Genomic DNA, 19,883 nt, shown 5'->3' on the forward strand with positions numbered 1-19,883 from the left:
TGTCTGTATTTTTACATATGCTGTTTATGGTCATAAAGTTGCCTCCTTGGCCAAGAAAAAATGCCATAAATTTGCATTTAATATAGTATCTAAGCTACAGATACTGGAATACATATACAAAACCCCAACACCCTGTACCAGCAAGTAAGAGAATACTAAGTACATGCTCAAGCTGGGACTAAAGCCCTATTTTATTTCGTGTATATTTGCAAAAGCACACTTCGCTAGTTGTGAACTAACTTCTATCTATAAACCTCAAAGAAATAAAGTAGATATACACATGAAGTTCCCTGCTCATTTACTACTGTGGAACAATCAGAAATCATAATATTTAATTTCTGCATTTTATTAACTAAATCCTTAACTAGCAAAATTTTTCTTTATGATATTCCTCTGCAGGCTTGCTTCTAAATGGAGATCTTTGAATGCTTATGTAGGTTAGTAGCTTGAAAGTGTTGCATTAGCTTGTAATAGCAGCTTCTTACTGGAAGCCGCTCTAGTACTTTTTGTAACCACATAAAAGAACCCAAATCATAACAAAAAGCACAGTGATAATCTGACCTAGATGCCAAGAACATGAAACTCAGTATCATCATGTTTTGGTAAGTGATACAAAGGCCCCTTTTACTCTCTGTCTAGAATTAATGTCCTCTTCATATTAAAAAGTGGAGCTATTAAAGGAAACATCTAGCCCTGTATGATACATTAAATTGATTTCTTTAAAAAAATTACAGGTGTGTTTTTTTTTAAATCACCAATGAGAATAGGAATCACAGAAAAGAAAGCTCCCGTTAGTCCTAGGGGAGGTAGAAAAACAAGCAGTCCTAACACCGGGGCAGGCGGTGTGGTGACGTATGGAAAGCTTATGATTTTTTGACTGGGGTCAGCAATTCCGGGGCTCCCCGGGGAGGGGCTGAACCCCGTCCCTTCTGAACCACCCGCTCCGGAAAAGCCACGTGAGGCCCGTGCCCCGGTGCTCGGCACCATTGCCCACGCAACGGGCCAGCCCGGCCCTGCAGCATGCGACTGGGCACACTGTTGTCATCCCAAAGCGTGGATGTGAGGTAACGTGGGGTGTGAGGTGAGGTGACACGACGCGGTGTGTCGTGGCGCTGGGACAGGCTGTCAGCGTGTGATGTCAGTTTGCTTCGAGGTCCTCCTGTACAGGGGAGGCGTTTCCCTCACGGAGCGCTCCGCCCGCTCGCCGGAGCAGGGCGGCTGTGACGATCGGCGCCACGGCAACCCGTGACGAGGCACTGCTGTGACGTGACATCATAAGTATGGTGACGGCTTGACGTGCGATGATGACATCACGCCAGGGGGCGGGGTCTGCGCCCCGATTGGCCCGAGCCTCCCCATCTCTACTGCAGTCCTTCACCGCCCTCCCTTATATAGTAGCTACTAGGTCCCGCCTCCGGAGCTCGATTGGTTGAGCGTCGCCGGCACAGGGCCACGATTGGTTGGGCGGCTGTCTGTCAGCGGGCTCGGGCCTGGCGCGGCCTGTGTGGAGCACCGGGAGGCCATTGTGGCTGGGGCGGCTCTGCGCGCTGGAGGAGGAGGCGGCGGCGGCAGCGCCCGCCAGCGCCGCGCCCTGTCCCGCCGAAGCCCGACGGAGGGAGGAGACGGTGAGGGACGCCGTGAGTGGGGCTCTGCGGGCGGCGGGGCCGGAGCCGGAGCGGAACGAGCTCCCGACCGCGGGGCCAGCCGTGTGGCCACCGGAGTCCCCGGCTTCTCCCGCGGGCCCCGCCCGCCGAGGTGCGGGCAGAGCCGGGGTTCCCCGCGTGCCTTTTCCAGGGTCCGGCCGAGCGGGAGGACGGCGGGGGGAGAGACGCGGCAAGGCCGGGGGCCCCCTTCCTCCTCCGCGCCTCTCCCGCGGGGCTGCCCTGACCGAGCCCCCCGCCCTTACCCATGCCGCAGTGCCGGCCGCGGCCCGCCCCGCCGGGCGCCGTCTCTCCTCCGCCTTCTCCCCTCTCGCTTCGTGTCCGGCCCGGGGCGGGATCGCCCCCTGCCCCGCTGGTGCCGCGGTGTGCGGCCGGGCCGGCGCTCGACGTCCCCTGGAAGCGCCCCCGTCCCGGGCGGGAGCGCGGCCGAGCCGAGGGCAGGGCCCGTGCTGCGCGCCCCTCGCCGCAGCGAACCCGAGCCCGCTCTTGAGCCGAGGCGGTTTCTCAGCAGAAGTTTCAGAAGAGATGTGGGGAGTGCTCTGGCTCAGTTCTGTGGCTGTTACATCATTTTACAACAGCGTAATTGCTTACAGCAGATGCACGTCGAAACTTTTTCCCCTCTTTCCACCGACTTGCCCTAGCAGGGGCTTTGAGATACATCTGTGTTTGTCTGATACATGCAGTGTTTGTTTGCAGTGCACGTTTAACAGCTAAATGATACTACAACAGGTAGCTGGTAAAATCTTTGGTCAGTAATAGTTTAAAGAAAAGGGTTGACTTTTCAGAGAGCTAAACAGGTACAGAGTACCTCCAAGCTCTGCCCTAAGTGATTGATCTTCCTCAGCGACTGCTTTGCTACACTTACCTTTTGTAACAGACTATTAAAGGGTTGTGAGTAGAGGAGCAGGAAGTAACTCTCTGTGATTTTCATAGTTGGACTCATACCTGTTGATATATATTGCTGTAAAGATAAGAAAAAAACCCTCAACACTATTGTATAGTAGTCCTTAAAAGGGCATAAAGTGTATTTGCAAGGGTGAATAAGAGAATAGGAGGAGATATTCTGTACGGAATTTCCATATATTTTCTTTTCATAAATATAGGTTCATTGTCTTATTCATTCTGTCAGCAGTAGAATTTTAGCTTCAGGCTTAAAAATCAAGCTAAGCTTCTTGATATTCTTATGCTTCATTGTCAGTAATAACATTTCTGTAACGAAAACAACCCTGGGAATGTGCTCCCAACTGCTACAACCTGTTTGTTTCAGAAGCTTTTGACTTGAAGATATCCAGATATCCAGACCTGGTTAATAATAAGTTGCCATTTTAATAAATACCTTTTAGGGAAGTGACTTTAATACAGGATGTATGCTGTAGTGCAGTTGCTTTCAACTTCTAAAAATTTCCTAGTGGAATTCCATATAACAACTCATAAGCCTACTGGTGGTAGGTTTGTTGTATTTGTTATTCTTCTAATTATCTTTCATGAAGTACAGGTTAAAAACCGCTCCTGTAAGTTTCCTTTGTGTGATGAGCTCTGTCAGCTTTGTGATTCTTAAGTTTTCCCAATTGTGCAAGCAAGTTATATTAAAAAAAAAAAAGCCAACCGAAACACTCAATTTATCTGCATCTTGTGCATGCTCTAATGCTCTAAAATAGAAAAACATCTTGAAACATTATGATTCAGTAATATGCCATTATCAATAGGCAGAAGTATGTTTGGTGACCGTCCTGTGACTTTTACATTTGCTGCTGGTCCAGTTTGGTGCAGCTGTAGCTAGGAAGCCATAAATGAAAACTTCTATTTCAGAAATGGAAGTAGTGCCTACTTCCAAAAAATTCCTGCACAGAAGTGTGGAGTATGTTAGATGGAGTGATGAATCACATTATTTCAGGTAGGAAAGTAATAGCTCAGGATTAAGAAACTTATTTGCCAGGTATACTTTTCCTTTGAGCAGGGGGAAATCTGTTTCTATTTGAGGGATCTTGCCCTCAAAATAGATTGTCTGTCTGAAGTCCTGTGAGCAGCCACAGTCCCACAGCCCTTAATGTTACATTGATGTGTATGTCTGAAACAATGTATGTCCTGATGGTCCGAGCAGCTTGGAGCCCAAGTAAAAATTAGGGCTCCGCTTACGGAGAAGCCGGGTACTTAGCATGGAGAATTGCAAAAAATGTCAGAATACATAAAACTTGTGATGCCTAATTCCCTCTTTGAGTATTGTCTAAAGAGCTTATCCTGATCTCTAAATGATTTTTAAAAGATGGCTTCGTGCAGACAAGGTTCCTTAAAGGAGGGAGGGTTTCTCTGGTTCAGGATAACTTCCCTTTCCCCTACTTCTTTATCTCTGTTACAGAAAAGTGTTTCATTAACCCACAAAGAGGTACAGTGTAGTTCCTGTGTAATTATCAGGTCTTTAACTCAATACCCAGCTTATGCAAAATCTATAGTTTTTTGGTTTTGTTCTGGAAGCCCTTTTCAGAGGTAAGATCTTGACCTTCTGGCTGTACTTTTCTTCCAATGTATGAAGATTCACTGCAAATACCATGGCTGCTCAGGGACTGTTAATCAGCAAATTTGGTACCTCAGAGTCTGTAACTTTGGAGTAATAAAAAGGGTTGGAAAGAAGAGTGGGGTTTTTCCTGGGATGTAGTAGGAAAGGTTGAGAGCACCTCTTAAGGCAGCGTTTTGGTCTCGCGTTAGCATGAGCTGATTGTGGAATTGTATCTGACTGCCCCTAACCCCACTACTACTGTGGCACAGGCAGAAAGTTGGTAGCTCACATTTTCCCTTTGCTGATCCTTTCTCCTCTGCTTTTTTTTCTGAAGCTTCTAAGAGGAAATATCAAGAAAACTTCCTTGTCTGAGTTGCTTCCAGAGGTGACCAAGTTGAATATCTACTTCTTAAAATGCTGCTTAGATTTTGAGAAACTAGAAGGTAAAAGGGACTTTTAGACATTTCTTGAGAATCTCTTAGACCAACCATTACCAGTTCAGGTCAAACCTGGCCTTTATTAGGATTTGTAGGTCTTCACCTGTTTTACTGGCAAATTTCTTGGAGTTCACCTGCTGGCTTAATCCCTGGAAAAGATGCTGCTCCCTCCTATGTGCACCTAGGAAGAGAGAGGTCCAAATTCTGATTCTTGAAGCAAGGAAAAGCTGTTCGTGTGGGTATATGCCCTTCTAGGATGGGCTTCTGGGTTCCTCTTGAGGTTTTTCTCTTTTGCATTGGCTCACAAATATTCTGTAGGCCAGCAAAGAGAGAGAAGAGCTGCTCTTACTTTAGCTGAAAGAGTCAGCGTACAGGCTGGTGGTTAGGACAGCTGCTCCGGGGGAAGGTGATCTGCTTTCATTTCCCGTTTCAAGGGACTGTGCAATTTACTCTGGGCTGTAATGACACTATCTGTCATAGTGAATGTGAAATTGAAAATGGGAGAATTTGTTAGAGACCTCTTCGGTAATTACTGAGGTAATTTTCTTTTAAGGTTTGGAAGAGGGATGGAGGCCCGGGAAGACTGGACATCTGTACTCTCGTTACTGTAGCACTTTAGAGCTAAAGAGCTTTAGTCCATTACCTTGCTCTCCGATGTAATTACCTACCGCTAATTCATTCCTGACAGATGGATATAACTTATTCTCTATTATGGCGTGAAAGTCTCTTTCAAACTACGGTACAAAACTCTTATTTGTGTAGGACTGTAAGTATTCTAACTGATGGCCTAGGGTGTTACGGTGTGTTTAAAATGGGAGGGAGAATGGGTTGGGATGTCTCTGGCTCAGGGAAGAGTTGCCTGGCAGAGGTGAGGAGGCAGAACCCTGCTTGAAATTTCCAACTGAACTAGGTTGAAGGGGGTGTTAGAGAAACTGCAGCAGCAGCGGGCATTTTGGGGACAGTTATTTTGTTTCAAACCTGTTCTGCAGTTGTAATCAAGTCTTTTATTAAAATCCTGTTTCTTTCTATGTCTGTGGACTCCACGGGTTTCTGCTGTTGCTTTCATCTGCTTTATCAGTGTTTGAAAGACCTAATTTATGATTTTCTTTGTGTAATACAGAACTTAATACTGTCCTAGCACATGGTAGTAATTCTAAGTTAGGAACTAGCTGTCAAGGGGTAGAGTTGTTGGATTTGGGGTGGTTTTGTTGGGTTTTAGTTGTTAGCTGCTTTTTGTTGTAGGGATTGGAATAGAAACATGCATTTTCTTAAAGCTGTTAAGTCTGTAACTATTTCTGTCTGTCTGCAAGTATTTTTCATTTGCAGTGGTAATACACAAAGTTGAAAGAATGCTTATTTAATGGTATACTATTGCAAAAATCATATGTATTAAAGTATGTATAATATATTTTCTATCTTGTCTGTCTGGAATTAGTGAGAGATTGAACGCTTGTTTTCTTTTTCTTTAAGATCTTGAAAACTTTACCAGGTCCTTGAAAGAGAAAACTACATGACACTACACCATGAGTGACAGTAAATGTGATAGTCAGTTTTACAGTGTTCAAGTTGCAGATTCAACGTTCACTGTTCTAAAACGTTACCAGCAACTGAAGCCCATAGGATCAGGGGCACAGGGCATTGTTTGGTGAGTAATAAATACTTTATTTAAATTTAAAAATTTATAAAACAAAATTTGAATGTATTCCTGATAGAGGTGAGAGAATGTCAAATACTGATGATAATTTCTGCCACTTGCTACAGGGTTATGGACTAAATGAATTCTAAAACACCTGCTTGCTGTAGTTCATGTGCAAATCTATTTTGTTTTGGTTTTAGGAGAAAATTAATATTTGGATAACTGCACAAATTAAAACGATCATCACATTTCCTTCTCATTAACCACTTTATCTGTTTCTAGTTCTCACATTCCCTGTGCAGTTGTGATATTGCAGTGTAAGGTATGACAACGCGATGGTGAGAGAATCTGGGTTTTACTCGTTTCTTCATCATGGCCCCCTTTCTTCCCCCCCTTTTATTCCCGATCACTCCTGTCCATTTCTAGGAGCCATCAATGCAGTGCCTTGCCATTAACTGGCAGGATGAGGCCAATCAGTGGCATTGTCACTCCATGGATTAACCAGAAAGGGATGCTGTGTGAGGGGTTGGGCTGGCCGGCCCTTCCTTGGTGTGTCACCTCAGCTATGTGTCCAGCCTCCACTGGCCCAGGACGTGAGAGTCGTTAGTCTGATCCTGAACCTTAGTCTCTTGTATGGCACCACACCTCTGGGCCAGCTAAAGGTAAACACTTTCAAATGTTTTTCAGACTGCAGCAATCCGTTCTGCACCACTTAGTGCCAGCCCATATTTTGTTGGGCAAAACTTGCTTGGTAACAGCAGAAGTGTTTATTGATGCGATTTCACAGTTCCATACACAGGGGAGCAAACAGATATGCTCAGGAACTCTCTAATATTAGACTTAATCACAGCACATGGTGGGCTGTTCATGCTATAAATCCAGTCTGCAATTTCTCTTCATCTGTAAATTCTGCAGAAGTGGTGTGATGATTCACGTATTGTGAGCAACTCCTTATACAGCACCTGCCTGTGTCTTTTTGGCCTTTTCATAACTGTAATAGGTTATATATATATAGGAAAAGAGTGTGTTTTTATGAGAACATGCCTTTATTTTTAAATTATTTAGATACCCCTATTGCCCTGCTAATAGGTGAAAAAGAAACAAAATGAGAACACAGTAGTTCGTTCTTCTTTAGTGGAATGAGGGGATAGGCATATTGGATCTTGGTTATTAGTGCTTGGGTAAGATTTAGTGTAGTGCTAACGCTTTCCAGGTGTAAGTATTCTTAAAGTTATGCTTGTTCTAGGTGGCATGCAGGAATTAAGGGTGGTTTTAAGTGTTCCTCCTTTCATTAGAAGTAGTGCATTTCTGAACTATATGACTTAAACTAGGCGCCTGCTTCAAAATGAAGTTAGGGTAGTGTTAAGGCCAACATTTTGGGAAGAAGGAGGAATGATCTGATTTATTGACTTGTTTTGAGAATACTTTATTTATGGAACAACAGAGTGAAACATTGCATAAATTTTCATGTTCATGTGAAACATGTGAAAACTACATCCAAGTTAAAGGTACAAAATTTTAATTTCTCCTAAAATTCCTTATAGTATGCAAAAGAAAGATACAAAATATTAGGATGTAAAATGTAGAAAACTCTGTAAGGTGAGTGTTATCCTATAATTTTTGTCTGAAAAAATTGTCAAGTCATTAGTGTGACACACAGATGTGATGATTTTTTTCTTTTTTTTTTTATTCATCCAGTGTTTAACATAAAAATTAGGAAAAGTATTTCTGGAGTCATGTGTGGATTTTATTTTTTGATGAGAAATTTTTAATGTCACATGTGTCACTTCAGCTAGAAGAGGTCTGAATTTTGCTGGTTTTTGCTCAAAATATTAATGGGGAAACTCCATTGGTATTGCTTCTGCTTAGTTTTTTCTTTGATATTAAAATTTAGGAAAAGAAGTAGTTTTAAAAATACATACTTAACAAAAGCAATAAATTAAAGTTCTAGGAATATGAAAAAGGAACTCAGTTGTTACGTAGAAGGTGTTTTTCTCTCACACCGCAAACGGGCTAGGAGAAGAGATAAGATATACCTTTTGTATTTTATATACAAAGTACACTTTTATACATGACTTTCTGCACTTCTTTGTTCCTAAGTATTAATACATTTGAAGTCTTATGATCTATTTAGGACTGAATAATCACTTACACAAAATTATTCTTTTGAAATAATTTTTGTCTTTGACTTCCTGACATCCTTTTTCTGTTCTTGTCCTAGTTTTCTTAAATTTTCTAGTGAATCTGATTTTTCTGTTCCAACAAACCTCTTTTGTTATGCAGTGCAGCAAAACCGAGATCTTATAAATAGCACAGCTTTGACACTGTTGATAACTTAACTTTACTTGCAGTTGAGGTTGAAGAAAAGGTCGGGATAAGTTTGTTACTATTTGCAAACTCCTGTTTAGACCATAGGGAAAGAGTGAAGTGGAACTGGCAGAGCAAGAGTCCATAGTACTAGCATAGTGCAGTTCAAAGCAAAGGTCATTTGCCTACAGAAATGAAGTGGGATTTCCTGCTATAATTTAGGTCATAATGTTTTGTTAATAATTTCATCATGTATCTGGCATCACTACTCTAGCATTAACTATTTGCTTGAGATGCAAAACTGTCACAAGTGCACTGAAGACCCTACTGCAACTCACTATGATCAAATTGGAATTGCTGTTACACAGTGGGATAGACATTGAGATTCTTCCATGATATCAAATACTAAAATAATTTATAGAAGTTCTGTTAGTAGCCAAGGTGGTAACTGGCAAATCTGCATTTTTCAAATCTATGCCTGAAACAGTTGTCATGACGAAAGGGTCTCTTTTGAATTCAAATGAGCAAGGCTGGGGAAAAGAAATTTAACACCAATTACATCCATGATTTTTTTATTTGTTCATTTATGAAAAATTATGTGATATTTAGAAGTGTGATCTTATGTGATCTTAGTGGTCATAGAGGTTTTATTCTGCCTTTTTTTTTTCTTGGTAAATTAAATAAATGCATGCTTACACAATTTTTTGCCACTTTTTTTTCTTCTTAAAACAACATCTGTATTTAATACTTGGATCGTGTAAGGAGCAGACAGATTTTTCGTCCTTTTTTTTGTTTTTTTTTTTTTTTTGAGGCGCAATGTTGGTCACTCCCATGTAGATGAGCAAAATAAGAGGTTCAGGCGGATTTCTTCATAGGTGCTCAGGCTGAGCCTTGACATGTACCTGATGTGTCAAGCCACAAAGGGACACTTCCCCTAAAATTGCTCCTTTGTCCACTGCTGACCTGTGATTGATGCGAACAGCTAAGTCATGCAGACGCTGTTAGTTATTGATTTGATACTAATTCACAGTGTTGTTAGTCATGAACACATGCAAAACTTTATATTTTACGTATAGTGCCTTCTATATGAAGTGAATACTGAAACATCAGTGCATTCATATTTGGGAGGAAAATAATTTCTCCGGTTGTCTGGCCAGTCATCTTCCTCCCATTTGGTGTTTTGTTTTGCACAGACATAAAGGCTTTAAATCTGAGAGTGATCATATTATTGAATAATGACTTGCATATTTCACAGAACTAAGTTGATGTAAATGCTAGCAAGCCCTTAGTGCAAATGCACATTGATTCAAATCTTGAGACATGTCTCCAAAAAACCCACAACGTCTCATGGGTGAGCCCTGCTTTGTGGTGGTATTGCTTCTTCCAGTAGGGAAAGAAGTGACTTACGTTGGTAAACTTCATGTAACTTGAGAATTGTTGCTATCACGGAGGAGCTGTATGTTTTGTAAGAGTACTATAATATGGTGATCCTTTTAAGTCTAGTATTGTACGTATCTTGATGAGCTGGGGAAGGAGCTCACAAAAAGCTTAAATGTGCTTGGAATGAGAATTGTTTCCTATCCTGTGAAAGTAATGTTAAATGGAAATAGAGTAATGTGGGAATCCTTATTTAAAACTGTAACTATTTAAAGGTTGAGTAGTTTGTGGTGTGAATTCACATATATTTTGCTGAATAATCTGTGTATTAATAACGAAGAATATTCCCGTTTTAGTCTGGTTCTGGATATATAGATAATTTAGCTGTAGATTTTTACAGCTATTAAAGCAAGTCTATACCTGTGCCACAAGCTGCAGAGGGAAGGAACAAGCACAGTGGAAAAACAAGATAAAACTAATGGTCACGTTCACTTTTAAACTCTTGTCCTGCTCCCTGCAGTCTGAGTTTTCCATATTACTCAGTTCTATGGATTTTTATATATTTTTCTTTTTTAAAACCAGATGATGAATGTAAGCTTCTGCTAGGCAGTAATATTGTTTATAATTGTAAACTGTCCACATAGAGGAGAGTATTGATGCCTGCAGAACGGATCACAGAGACACGGTTGTGACTTTCCTTTAGGAAAGAGAAATTTCTATTGCAAATATTAAGCGATTGCCAGTCCGCAACAGTGTCCAAAAAAAAAAAAACCCCTCCAAATATACAGATTAGGCAACTGAAATGCTTCTTGATTTCAAATATGCTTAAAATATTTTTAGATCTTGCAGTTTTGAATACGAGTCTTGAGTCAGCGGATTCAGTTTGAAGACAGAAAAGAGGGCAGGAAGACTTCTGATGAGTGTCAGTGGCTTCTGTTTATGTATTTATTAAAGGATGTGAAGATTTTAAAGAACGTTTGGTTTCTCAATGAAAATTAGTTGAAGTTAGTGTAAACTGCTTAGTGGATATGCTTTGTCTCAAATCTTGATTTCTTTCCTCATTCCTGTCTCCCTTTTGCCCCCTCCTTTCCCTTAAACAGTCTTCAACTTAAGTTGTTTGTCTTTGAAAACTTCTAGTGCTGCGTTTGATACAGTCCTTGGAATAAATGTTGCTGTAAAGAAGCTGAGTCGTCCTTTTCAGAATCAAACCCACGCAAAAAGAGCTTACAGAGAGCTTGTTCTTTTAAAATGTGTCAATCACAAAAATGTAAGTTTGGGCTTTATATTTCTCTCCCTTGTTACTGTAAGTTGTCTGAAAAGCTGGGGATTTGCTCTTTTATGTGCTGTTAGTAAGCAAAGTAATGGAAAAAATAGTGAGAGAAAGACTGGAAAGATATGCTGTGGATAATGCAGTTCTCCGTAACGTATGGTTAAGTTCTTGGGTGAGCTCTTTGGAGTATGAAGTGCCAAGAGGAGGTTTTTGCTAAGCTGTTGGTATAGGTTTACCATCAGCATCAGCTTTATAGAGCTGGCCTTGCTGTATTGCGTTTGCCCTTTTAAGTCATACTGCAGCAAAGCCTGTTTGGCAGTGGGTTTGTTTGTGGGCTTGGCTCTTGTAACTGCACTGTAGTTAAATCTTCTGAGCTTAGGCAAGATTTATATTAAATAGTGTTTGGTGGGGTTTGCAGGGGTGCAGTACTGTCTAACAACTTACTGGAAAACAAAAGTGAAATACTATAGACAAGACACACATATTTTAAAATCTTTGAACCTTCTAAAATAACAATCCTTAATGTCAATATTTCAATGTTTGAGTACAAGAATATAAGGTTTATGTGACTCATGTTCTGATACTCACATGAATTAAAAACATTACTGATCATTGAAATTGTGCACTCAGGTCTCAAACTTCCTGGAGTCAAATTAGCCTTTTAGGATTGATTTTTTTTTTTTGTTTTTTAAAGTAAGCTTTTGGTGAAGTCCAGTACAGTAATCTAACAGTTCTCATAGAATAGTACGTCATAAGCTAAGTTTAATGGGATGGTGTGGGGCACCTCTGTGTTGTTGGACAGCCTTGGTTAAAATTCCAGCACAACATGGGATTTAAAATAAGAGATTATGGGGAAAAAAAGGGGATACATTTCAGGCCGTGGGGAGGGAGATAGAAGGTGTCATGTAACTTTAAAAAGAAAAAAGTGGTTTTGTCCTGTCATAGTTCCCTTGGCACACGTGCTGCAGTTTGGAACTATTTCTGAATTGGCAGTTTTTCAGCACATGTGAATTAAGTGAAGCCAAGTAACACTCAAATTGTGTATAGTAATAGTGGGCATTTGATTTTGAATAGTAACTTCTGCAATAGTGGATTTTTATGTGAATTAAAGAGGAAGTTTCTTCTAACATTTATTTTTATTTTATAGATAATTAGTTTATTAAATGTATTTACGCCACAGAAGTCACTAGAAGAATTTCAGGATGTGTAAGTATGAGACTTTTGCTTTAATTTTCCTGAAAAATACTGGCCTAAGCGCTAGAGCTGTCTTTCCTGTATCTTACAGACTTTACACTTTGAAAACAGAGGGTAGCTAAAGGCTGGATTTAGCCTTTAATTAGTCTTTATTTCTATATTTCTTTAAGAAAGACCAAGAAAGTTGTTTCGCTATGTGCATAAGATGGAAGTGGGAAATAAAAAAGATTATTTACCTTCTATTCATCTGACTGCCATACTTTGCTGATTGCATATGCATCTGGTTTGTGTGCGTTGTCATTTAGCTACATGGGTCACCTCAGGGTAAGAACTTGGTCTGGATAACCTCATATTGCTTTTTTGCTGTGCCAGTCACATCAGCACAACAGTGTTTTTGGACTGAATTAAGAAATGAATATATTTCTTTTTTATGCAAGCTATGTCAGTTGATCTAGAAAAGGATTCGGAATGATTTAATTGGTGAGGTATTCATAGGTTCCAGTGAATGTGCTGTTGTGGTTTGTGAATGGGCTTTTTGGGCAAACAGGGGAGTGTGTGTGTCTGAAGCGGGTAAGCAGATGATATTTTAATTGAAAGTGAATCATTCCTCCTTAGTTCTTACTGTGCTTTTCTTAATTTTCTTTTTTTTATGTTAAATTACAGTGAAAGGAAGCATCATTTTTTGATATATTGCAATATCTGCAATTTCTGCATCAACTTCAGTCAGTTTTTCATGCTGCATAAACTCAGAATTATTCTTCTGTATTACTGTTTATAAAACTTGTGGAATTCTAGTCTCTTGTGATGGACTGTTGAACACTTAAGTTTTAATAGCAAGACTATCTGAATAGATAATAATTTAATTTTAAAACTGGTCATGCATGATTATTTTTTTAATCATAAGCTTTTTTACAGTTATGTTAGCAAAGTAATTGACTTCTATTAAACATATCTCATGCTAAGCTTAAACCTGATATGAAAAGTAAGACTGGAATTTTCTTAATGCTTGCTTTCTTCTGCTTTAGATATTTGGTTATGGAGCTGATGGATGCAAATTTGTGCCAGGTTATTCATATGGAATTGGATCATGAAAGAATGTCTTATCTTCTTTATCAAATGCTATGTGGTATCAAACATCTCCACTCAGCTGGTATCATCCACAGAGTAGGTAGTATTAGATCATTAACAATACTCTAAATGAACACAGATGTTCTTATGAAACAGGGGGGAAGGCAAGGAGTTGCTATTTCATAAGTTTATATTTCTTTTATTTATAAGAATATTATTAAACCTGAAGATTTTTTTTCTAGTTCAAAGATAAAGATATATCGTAAATAGATCTTAAATTGGGTTAGCTCTGTGGATTTAACTAATGCTGAACTGATTAAAAGATAAAACATGGGTATCTGCGGACCTCTCAAATTACTAAAGAATGAGTCTTTAAAATGTAATATTTACCTCTTAAATGTCTCTAACCTTGGAGATAGTCAAATGCTGTCTGACATGGTTCTGGGCAACTGGCTGTAGGTGGCCCTGCTTGAGCAAACGGGGGAGTGTGTGTCACTCCCAATGGCATCCTGGGGTGCAGCAAGAAGAGTGTGGCCAGCAGGTCGAGGGAGGTCATCCTCCCCCTCTACTCTGCCCTGGTGAGGCCACACCTGGAGTACTGTGTCCAGTTCTGTGCTCCTCGGTTCAAGAAGGACAGGGAACTGCTGGAGAGGGTGCAGCAAAGGGCTATGAAGATGATGAGGGGACTGGAACATCCCTCTTATGAAGAAAGGCTGAAGGATTTGGGTCTCTTCAGTCTGAAAAAAAGATGGCTGAGGGGGGATCTTATCAACACTTATAAATACTTAAAGGGTGGGTGTCAGGAGGATGGGGCCAGGCTCTTTTCAGTGGTGCCCGGGGACAGGACAAGAGGTAACAGGTGCAAACTTGAGCATAGGAAGTTCCACCTAAACATGAGGAGGAACTTCTTTCCTTTGAGGGTGGCAGAGCCCTGGCACAGGCTGCCCAGAGAGGTGGGGGAGTCTCTGTCTCTGGAGACATTCCAAACCCGCCTGGACGCGTTCCTGTGCCACCTGCTCTGGGTGACCCTGCTCTGGCAGGGGGTTGGACTAGATGATCTCCAGAGCTCCCTTCCAACCCTGTGATTCTATGACAGGGGTGATTGAACCAGATGACCTGCAGAGGTCTCTTCCAGCCTCAACCACCCTGTGATTCCAAAAAGTAAAGTTTGTAAATGATCAGAATTTCAAAGTCTTGTGCAGACTTCATATATTTCTCTGCTTCTGTTATTCTACTGCTGCTCTCTTTTGTTTATTTGTTAATTTCGTGACTAGTCTTACAGTTCTACTTGTTTTCTGTTCCTTTCCTTTTCTTCCCCTGCTTCCTGAACACTCTTGCCTTTTAAATTTCTTTCTTTTTTTGACTGGTGGCTGAAAACTCTATCCAGTTCTGGTTTAATGTGCTTTTTTTCTTTATGTCCAAACCATAAACGTAATTGAGAACGTGTATAAATTACAACAGATCTTTTTCTTTATTTTGCTGAAAAAAATCTAGCATGAAAATCCTGTGGTATTAGTAGGGAAATTACATATAGTTAGCTTAAGTCTCTATCCAGATAGTCTTGGTACTGGGCTTTCCTAAAATTATGGAGTAAGGTGTGTAAGGGACTGAAGCAGAGAGTCCCCAGCTGAACTCCACCTGACATCTTGATTGTGATTTGGAGCTAAAGGGGAGATGCAACATTTGCTGAGAATCTTGAGCTCATTGGAGGTAGGAAAGGAACAGAGCTGGAATAATTCAGAAGGAATGGAGTAGTAAGAATTATATGTAGAAATTACTCAAAGAGTCTGTGACCAAACAGAGTAAATTCAGTAGCATTCTGCAGCAGATTTGTTGCCTTCCTAAAATGCGCAAACCCACACAAACTATTTGCATGTCCCTATCTCCTTTAAGAAAAGGAAGTTCTGTACCTGAGAACGCGGTTCCTGTGGTTGAAACTAAGTCAAACATGAGCAGAATTAAATGTATTAGTACATGTGTAATTTGTTTGCTTCTGATACTGTGTGAATAAAACCCAGTGATGCTAGTTTTCCCTAACTGTGTATTTCTTTGGGTGCAATAACGACTGTTCTGATGAGGTATATATCTCCTAAAGTATCTTATTTTTCTCCTCAGTCATCAGGTACCTTTGTGTTTTCGCTATATCCTAAATCTGTGCAATTTGCTATTCGCTATAACCCATGTGGCTTATCTGTCATTAGCAAATACACTTATTAACGCTTTGTGTGTTGGGATATTCCTTTCCTACAGATACTTGACTAATTCATGATGATGTCTTTAGGATCTGTTCCCCAATAATGACAGTATTTGGAACACAATCCACTTTACCATGCAACCGTTCGTACCCAAAATAGGTCCGCCTAATGTATTAAAGAAGCAGATATATGTATGCATTGTGTATATATACAGACTGTAATGTAGGTGACTATACTGTCAGTGCACTACTGGGTAAATTAAGACTCTGCATGACTTAGATTCTGGTTTTCCCTGAATTTTTTGAGTACTTAGCTGTGCAGCATTTAACTTGTCTCTAGCCTATGTATAAATAAGCAGATGCCTTGGAGCAGGAATATGCAGTTGTTAATGTGAAGTGAATGGGTGGCATATATTGGCTGTGAAGGGGGGTGCGTATTATTTGTGTATTATTCTGTGTGTTGATCCTTCCTTAACTGCAGTTGTCTCTTGTTAGGATTTGAAACCCAGCAACATAGTAGTAAAATCAGATTGTACGCTCAAAATCCTTGATTTCGGATTGGCAAGAACAGCGTGTACTAACTTCATGATGACTCCATATGTAGTAACACGGTATTACAGAGCACCGGAGGTTATCCTTGGAATGGGATATAAAGAGAATGGTAAGTTGCTGGAGTAACGCTTTAAATCTTTTGTCTAAAGCATATCTGTCTCGGAATATAACAGCTTTAAAAAGGGGGGAGGGCTCTTTTCCCCTTGTCATGCCTGTTGTTAAAGTATGTTAATCATGGTATTAGAAATAACAATTACGCTGTAATAATTTGGGAGAATATAACAGTTTCCTGCTCTGTGTGCCTATCTCCATTTAACATATACTGCTCCCTCTCCCCTGCCATTGTTATTTTTTCATGTGTTGTCCTATTGTTTTGTTGCCATTTTTTTATCCTACACAAAAACCCCTGTTGAGACGCTCATGCTGGACGATGTTAAAAAATTAACTATTATCAATCTATAAATAATAAACCCTTTTATTAATGTGATTTTATTCTGAAGCATCTTCTTTTGACAGTCTGCCCCGTTTGCGTCTCTGATTACTTTATTAAAATCTGTTTCAGAACCCTATGATAAACTATGTCTTGTAGTCTCTTAAGTCTACATAGCACTCAGTGAGGCTGGGTGTTAGATTATTAAAGCTAACACAGCTGTAATATAGTGAACATTCAGCCAACAAAATTGCTGGCGAGGAAATTGTCCATGACTGGCATTATTGGGGGTTTTACCTGCTGATTTTTACTAGCTGTGGAGTAATAGGCTGCCTTTTCTGGACTTCTGTGCTAGCACATCTTTTTGCTTTATCACAGGGGCTTGGGGATACCGTGCTTTTTGTATTTGTGTAACTTTGGCTGTGTAAAACAAGGGACTCGCAGGACCTTGCTGGGCTAATGATAATAAAAAAAACCCACTTTCATTAATGTGCGAGGCAGCTTGTTGTACAGCAAGTACTGATGTGGATCAGAACTTTAGTAGATGCTGTTCTGGATGAGACAAAAAATAAATTATCTGAAGGGCTGTAGGAATACAGTGTGAGCATACAAATACATAATTGTGATATTTAAAAAACCCTCTTTAATCTTTTGTCCTTGTTGCACCTAACATATGATAGTGGATATCTGGTCTGTTGGGTGCATTATGGCAGAAATGGTCCTCCATAAAGTCCTGTTCCCAGGAAGAGATTGTATCCTTCTTCATGGTCGTTTCAGAAATGTAAACGCCGATTTTTATTTTATAAAAAGCTAATAGCAAAATTTAGCAACAGTCAGTTGGTGTGGATATGATTGAAAATTCATGTTAGCAGTTTGGTTTTCCACATTGTTGTGTTTTATTGTAGATGCTAGATGTTTTTGTTTGTTTTCCTCACTTTTGTTCATGATACTTCATAATTTGATCATTTCATTTTTACTTTCAGTTGATATCTGGTCAGTTGGGTGCATCATGGGAGAATTGGTGAAAGGTTGTGTGATATTCCAAGGCACTGATCGTATCCTTCCCTAGTCATCCTTGAGTCCCACTCCACTTTCAACAGAAATACAATTATTTTGATCTGTATAAGTATAAAAGCATAAGCAATATTTTCAATAATATGTTTTAATAGATCTGCTGTACTATTTGAAATTAGTGTCATTAACCAAATTGTTGAGCTTACCATTTTATTTTCTTAGCAGACTATATTTAGTGTAATTTGTACTGGTTGAATCCATAGAATTTATATTAAGAGCTTCAGCTTTTGTAGCTTAAAAAAGGATACTGTTAGGTTTAAAAAATTAATAGCAGTAAGTGTATTTTCTTACTCTTGTTCTTTGTCGATAAGTCTTATAAGCAAAAGCCTACAAAGTTACTTTTTACTATGCATGGATTTTGCTTACTGTTTGTTTGAACGGTAGACTTTTTTTTTTATTGTACAGTTTTTTGAGTTTCAATCAGATTTTTTCTTGCTTATTAGCATTTGCTGGACAGCAGTGTCCTAATTGCAAGCACACTGCATGAGAAATGTTTTGGGTTTTTTTATTACTATAATTTATTATAAAAAGAAAAACTTTTGAGAGTTTTTTTTCATTCTATGAAAATTTTATTTTGGGTTTACTTTTTCTATAAGATTGTTATTCCTCCGTTCCTCCCTCCAGTATTTTTGACCCAGACTTGTCTTGATAAAATTCTGCTTTCTTGTACAATAGTAGTTCTAGGAAATTTTACTGTATTAAAAACAAACCCCTCATATATATATATATAATGCCTTAGAGATTGGAAATCTCAATAATGCGTCAATGGATCACAAGCAAGTCTTTACACTGTATTAAGTGAACAGAAGTAATCATTTAGTAAAGTAAATGTTCTTTGAAGATTTTGATGTATTTTAAAATATTTCCCTAGAAACAAAATTTAAAACATTTGCCTCATTATCAAGTTCCAATTATAAAAATTGGAGCAAAACCAATTTCATCCTTTACAAACAATATCTTATGAAGTAGTAGTGTTGTAGGACTAGATATTCAAAATTGATCAGTAAATAAGTAGAATCCAGACAATGTAATTAAACCATAATTGCCAGTTGTGGCTGTAGGTCATAAGAAGCCATAGCTACTTGTGGTCCAAGATTTTGAAGAAATGTAATCTTTTTGCTTGTCAGCAAGGAAAAGTTGAGTCTGCCACTAAAAATATCAAGTACGTGTTCACAGATACTGATGTATCTCATAGAGGAGGACTTTCAATTCTAATGCTAAATTTCATGACACTAATCTTCAGCACTTGATTATGCATTATTTAGTAATACAAATGATTAATTGTTAAATAAATCTTTTTGTTTTCCACCTTTCTTCCTTTCTATACTTATTGTTTAACCTTTTGAAGCCTTCAGACCAACCTAACACAATTCTTCATGTACGTTATATGTCTTTCACCTGCATGTTAGCATGGACTATTTTGATTTATTCATGAATAAATGAAGGAAATTTTGTCCATACTTGTTGAATACGCAAGTTATCCCTTGTGGTTCTCTGGAGGTCACTGAAGCTCCACCAGTCTATGTTCCAAGGAGTCTCCTCCCCCAGTTTCTTATCAAAGGGCACAGCTTACAGGGTTTTTTCCTCTTGCAAGACTTGCAGTTCTCTTTAGTGTGAAATACAGATAACTGTTTGTGGTGTTAAAGCTTTTTCTGACTGATAACTGCTTCAGTCAGGTTGTTTTCGTTTGCCTTCAGCTGCAGGATTGTTTTGAGAGTCTGGTTTAGGGGGGATGCTGGTGTGCATGGCCATGAAGCTTTCAGTTTTTCTGTATGTGGGCTTTTTTTTATTTACTTAAATTTTAAAATGTCTTAGTATTTGGGGATTTAGAGCAGAGAACCAAGTTCAGCATGTTGCCTAATGACGGGCCACCTTGACTATCTCCTGGAAAACCTACTTTTGTGTTTCCCCATATGGTCGGCAGGGATTGCCAGGATGCTTGCAGCGATGCTCTGGCTGGACTGGGATGCTCTGCCTTGCCAGGGCGATGGATGCACTGAGCCCGCTCCTGACCGGCTCTATGGAGGACCAACAGGGCTCTAACAGCTACTGGTCTGAGTTACTGGCTGTTGCCCTGGAAACGAGAAACGTAGAAAAACCAGGCAATGTAGATACCTAAGATGAAATAATGGAAAGCCTATCATCACCAGAGTGTTTTTAATGCTCTTTCTTCCAAGGTGGTGAAGGAA

At 39.7% G+C, this 19,883-nt stretch overlaps 1 protein-coding gene across 4 annotated transcripts in view; it reads left to right on the forward strand.

Moving 5' to 3' along the window:
* The first annotated feature begins 1,474 nt into the window (after window positions 1-1,474).
* The window catches only part of MAPK9 (mitogen-activated protein kinase 9), a 31,697-nt gene continuing 13,288 nt past the window's right edge, over window positions 1,475-19,883 (forward strand). For 3 of the 4 annotated variants that reach the window (XM_054217249.1, XM_054217247.1, XM_054217248.1), the window contains exons 1-7: window positions 1,475-1,625; window positions 6,063-6,237; window positions 11,050-11,179; window positions 12,330-12,388; window positions 13,402-13,540; window positions 16,134-16,299; window positions 17,604-17,675. In XM_054217249.1, the coding sequence (XP_054073224.1) occupies window positions 6,116-6,237; window positions 11,050-11,179; window positions 12,330-12,388; window positions 13,402-13,540; window positions 16,134-16,299; window positions 17,604-17,675 (688 nt within the window). In that variant the 5' untranslated portion in view covers window positions 1,475-1,625; window positions 6,063-6,115. Of the gene's footprint in view, window positions 1,626-6,062; window positions 6,238-6,654; window positions 6,891-11,049; window positions 11,180-12,329; window positions 12,389-13,401; window positions 13,541-16,133; window positions 16,300-17,603; window positions 17,676-19,883 lie in introns of those variants that run through there. The other variant, XM_054217250.1, reaches the window with a different exon arrangement.

Source organism: Rissa tridactyla, chromosome 11 (genome assembly GCF_028500815.1).
Source record: "Rissa tridactyla isolate bRisTri1 chromosome 11, bRisTri1.patW.cur.20221130, whole genome shotgun sequence".
NCBI lineage: Eukaryota > Metazoa > Chordata > Aves > Charadriiformes > Laridae > Rissa > Rissa tridactyla.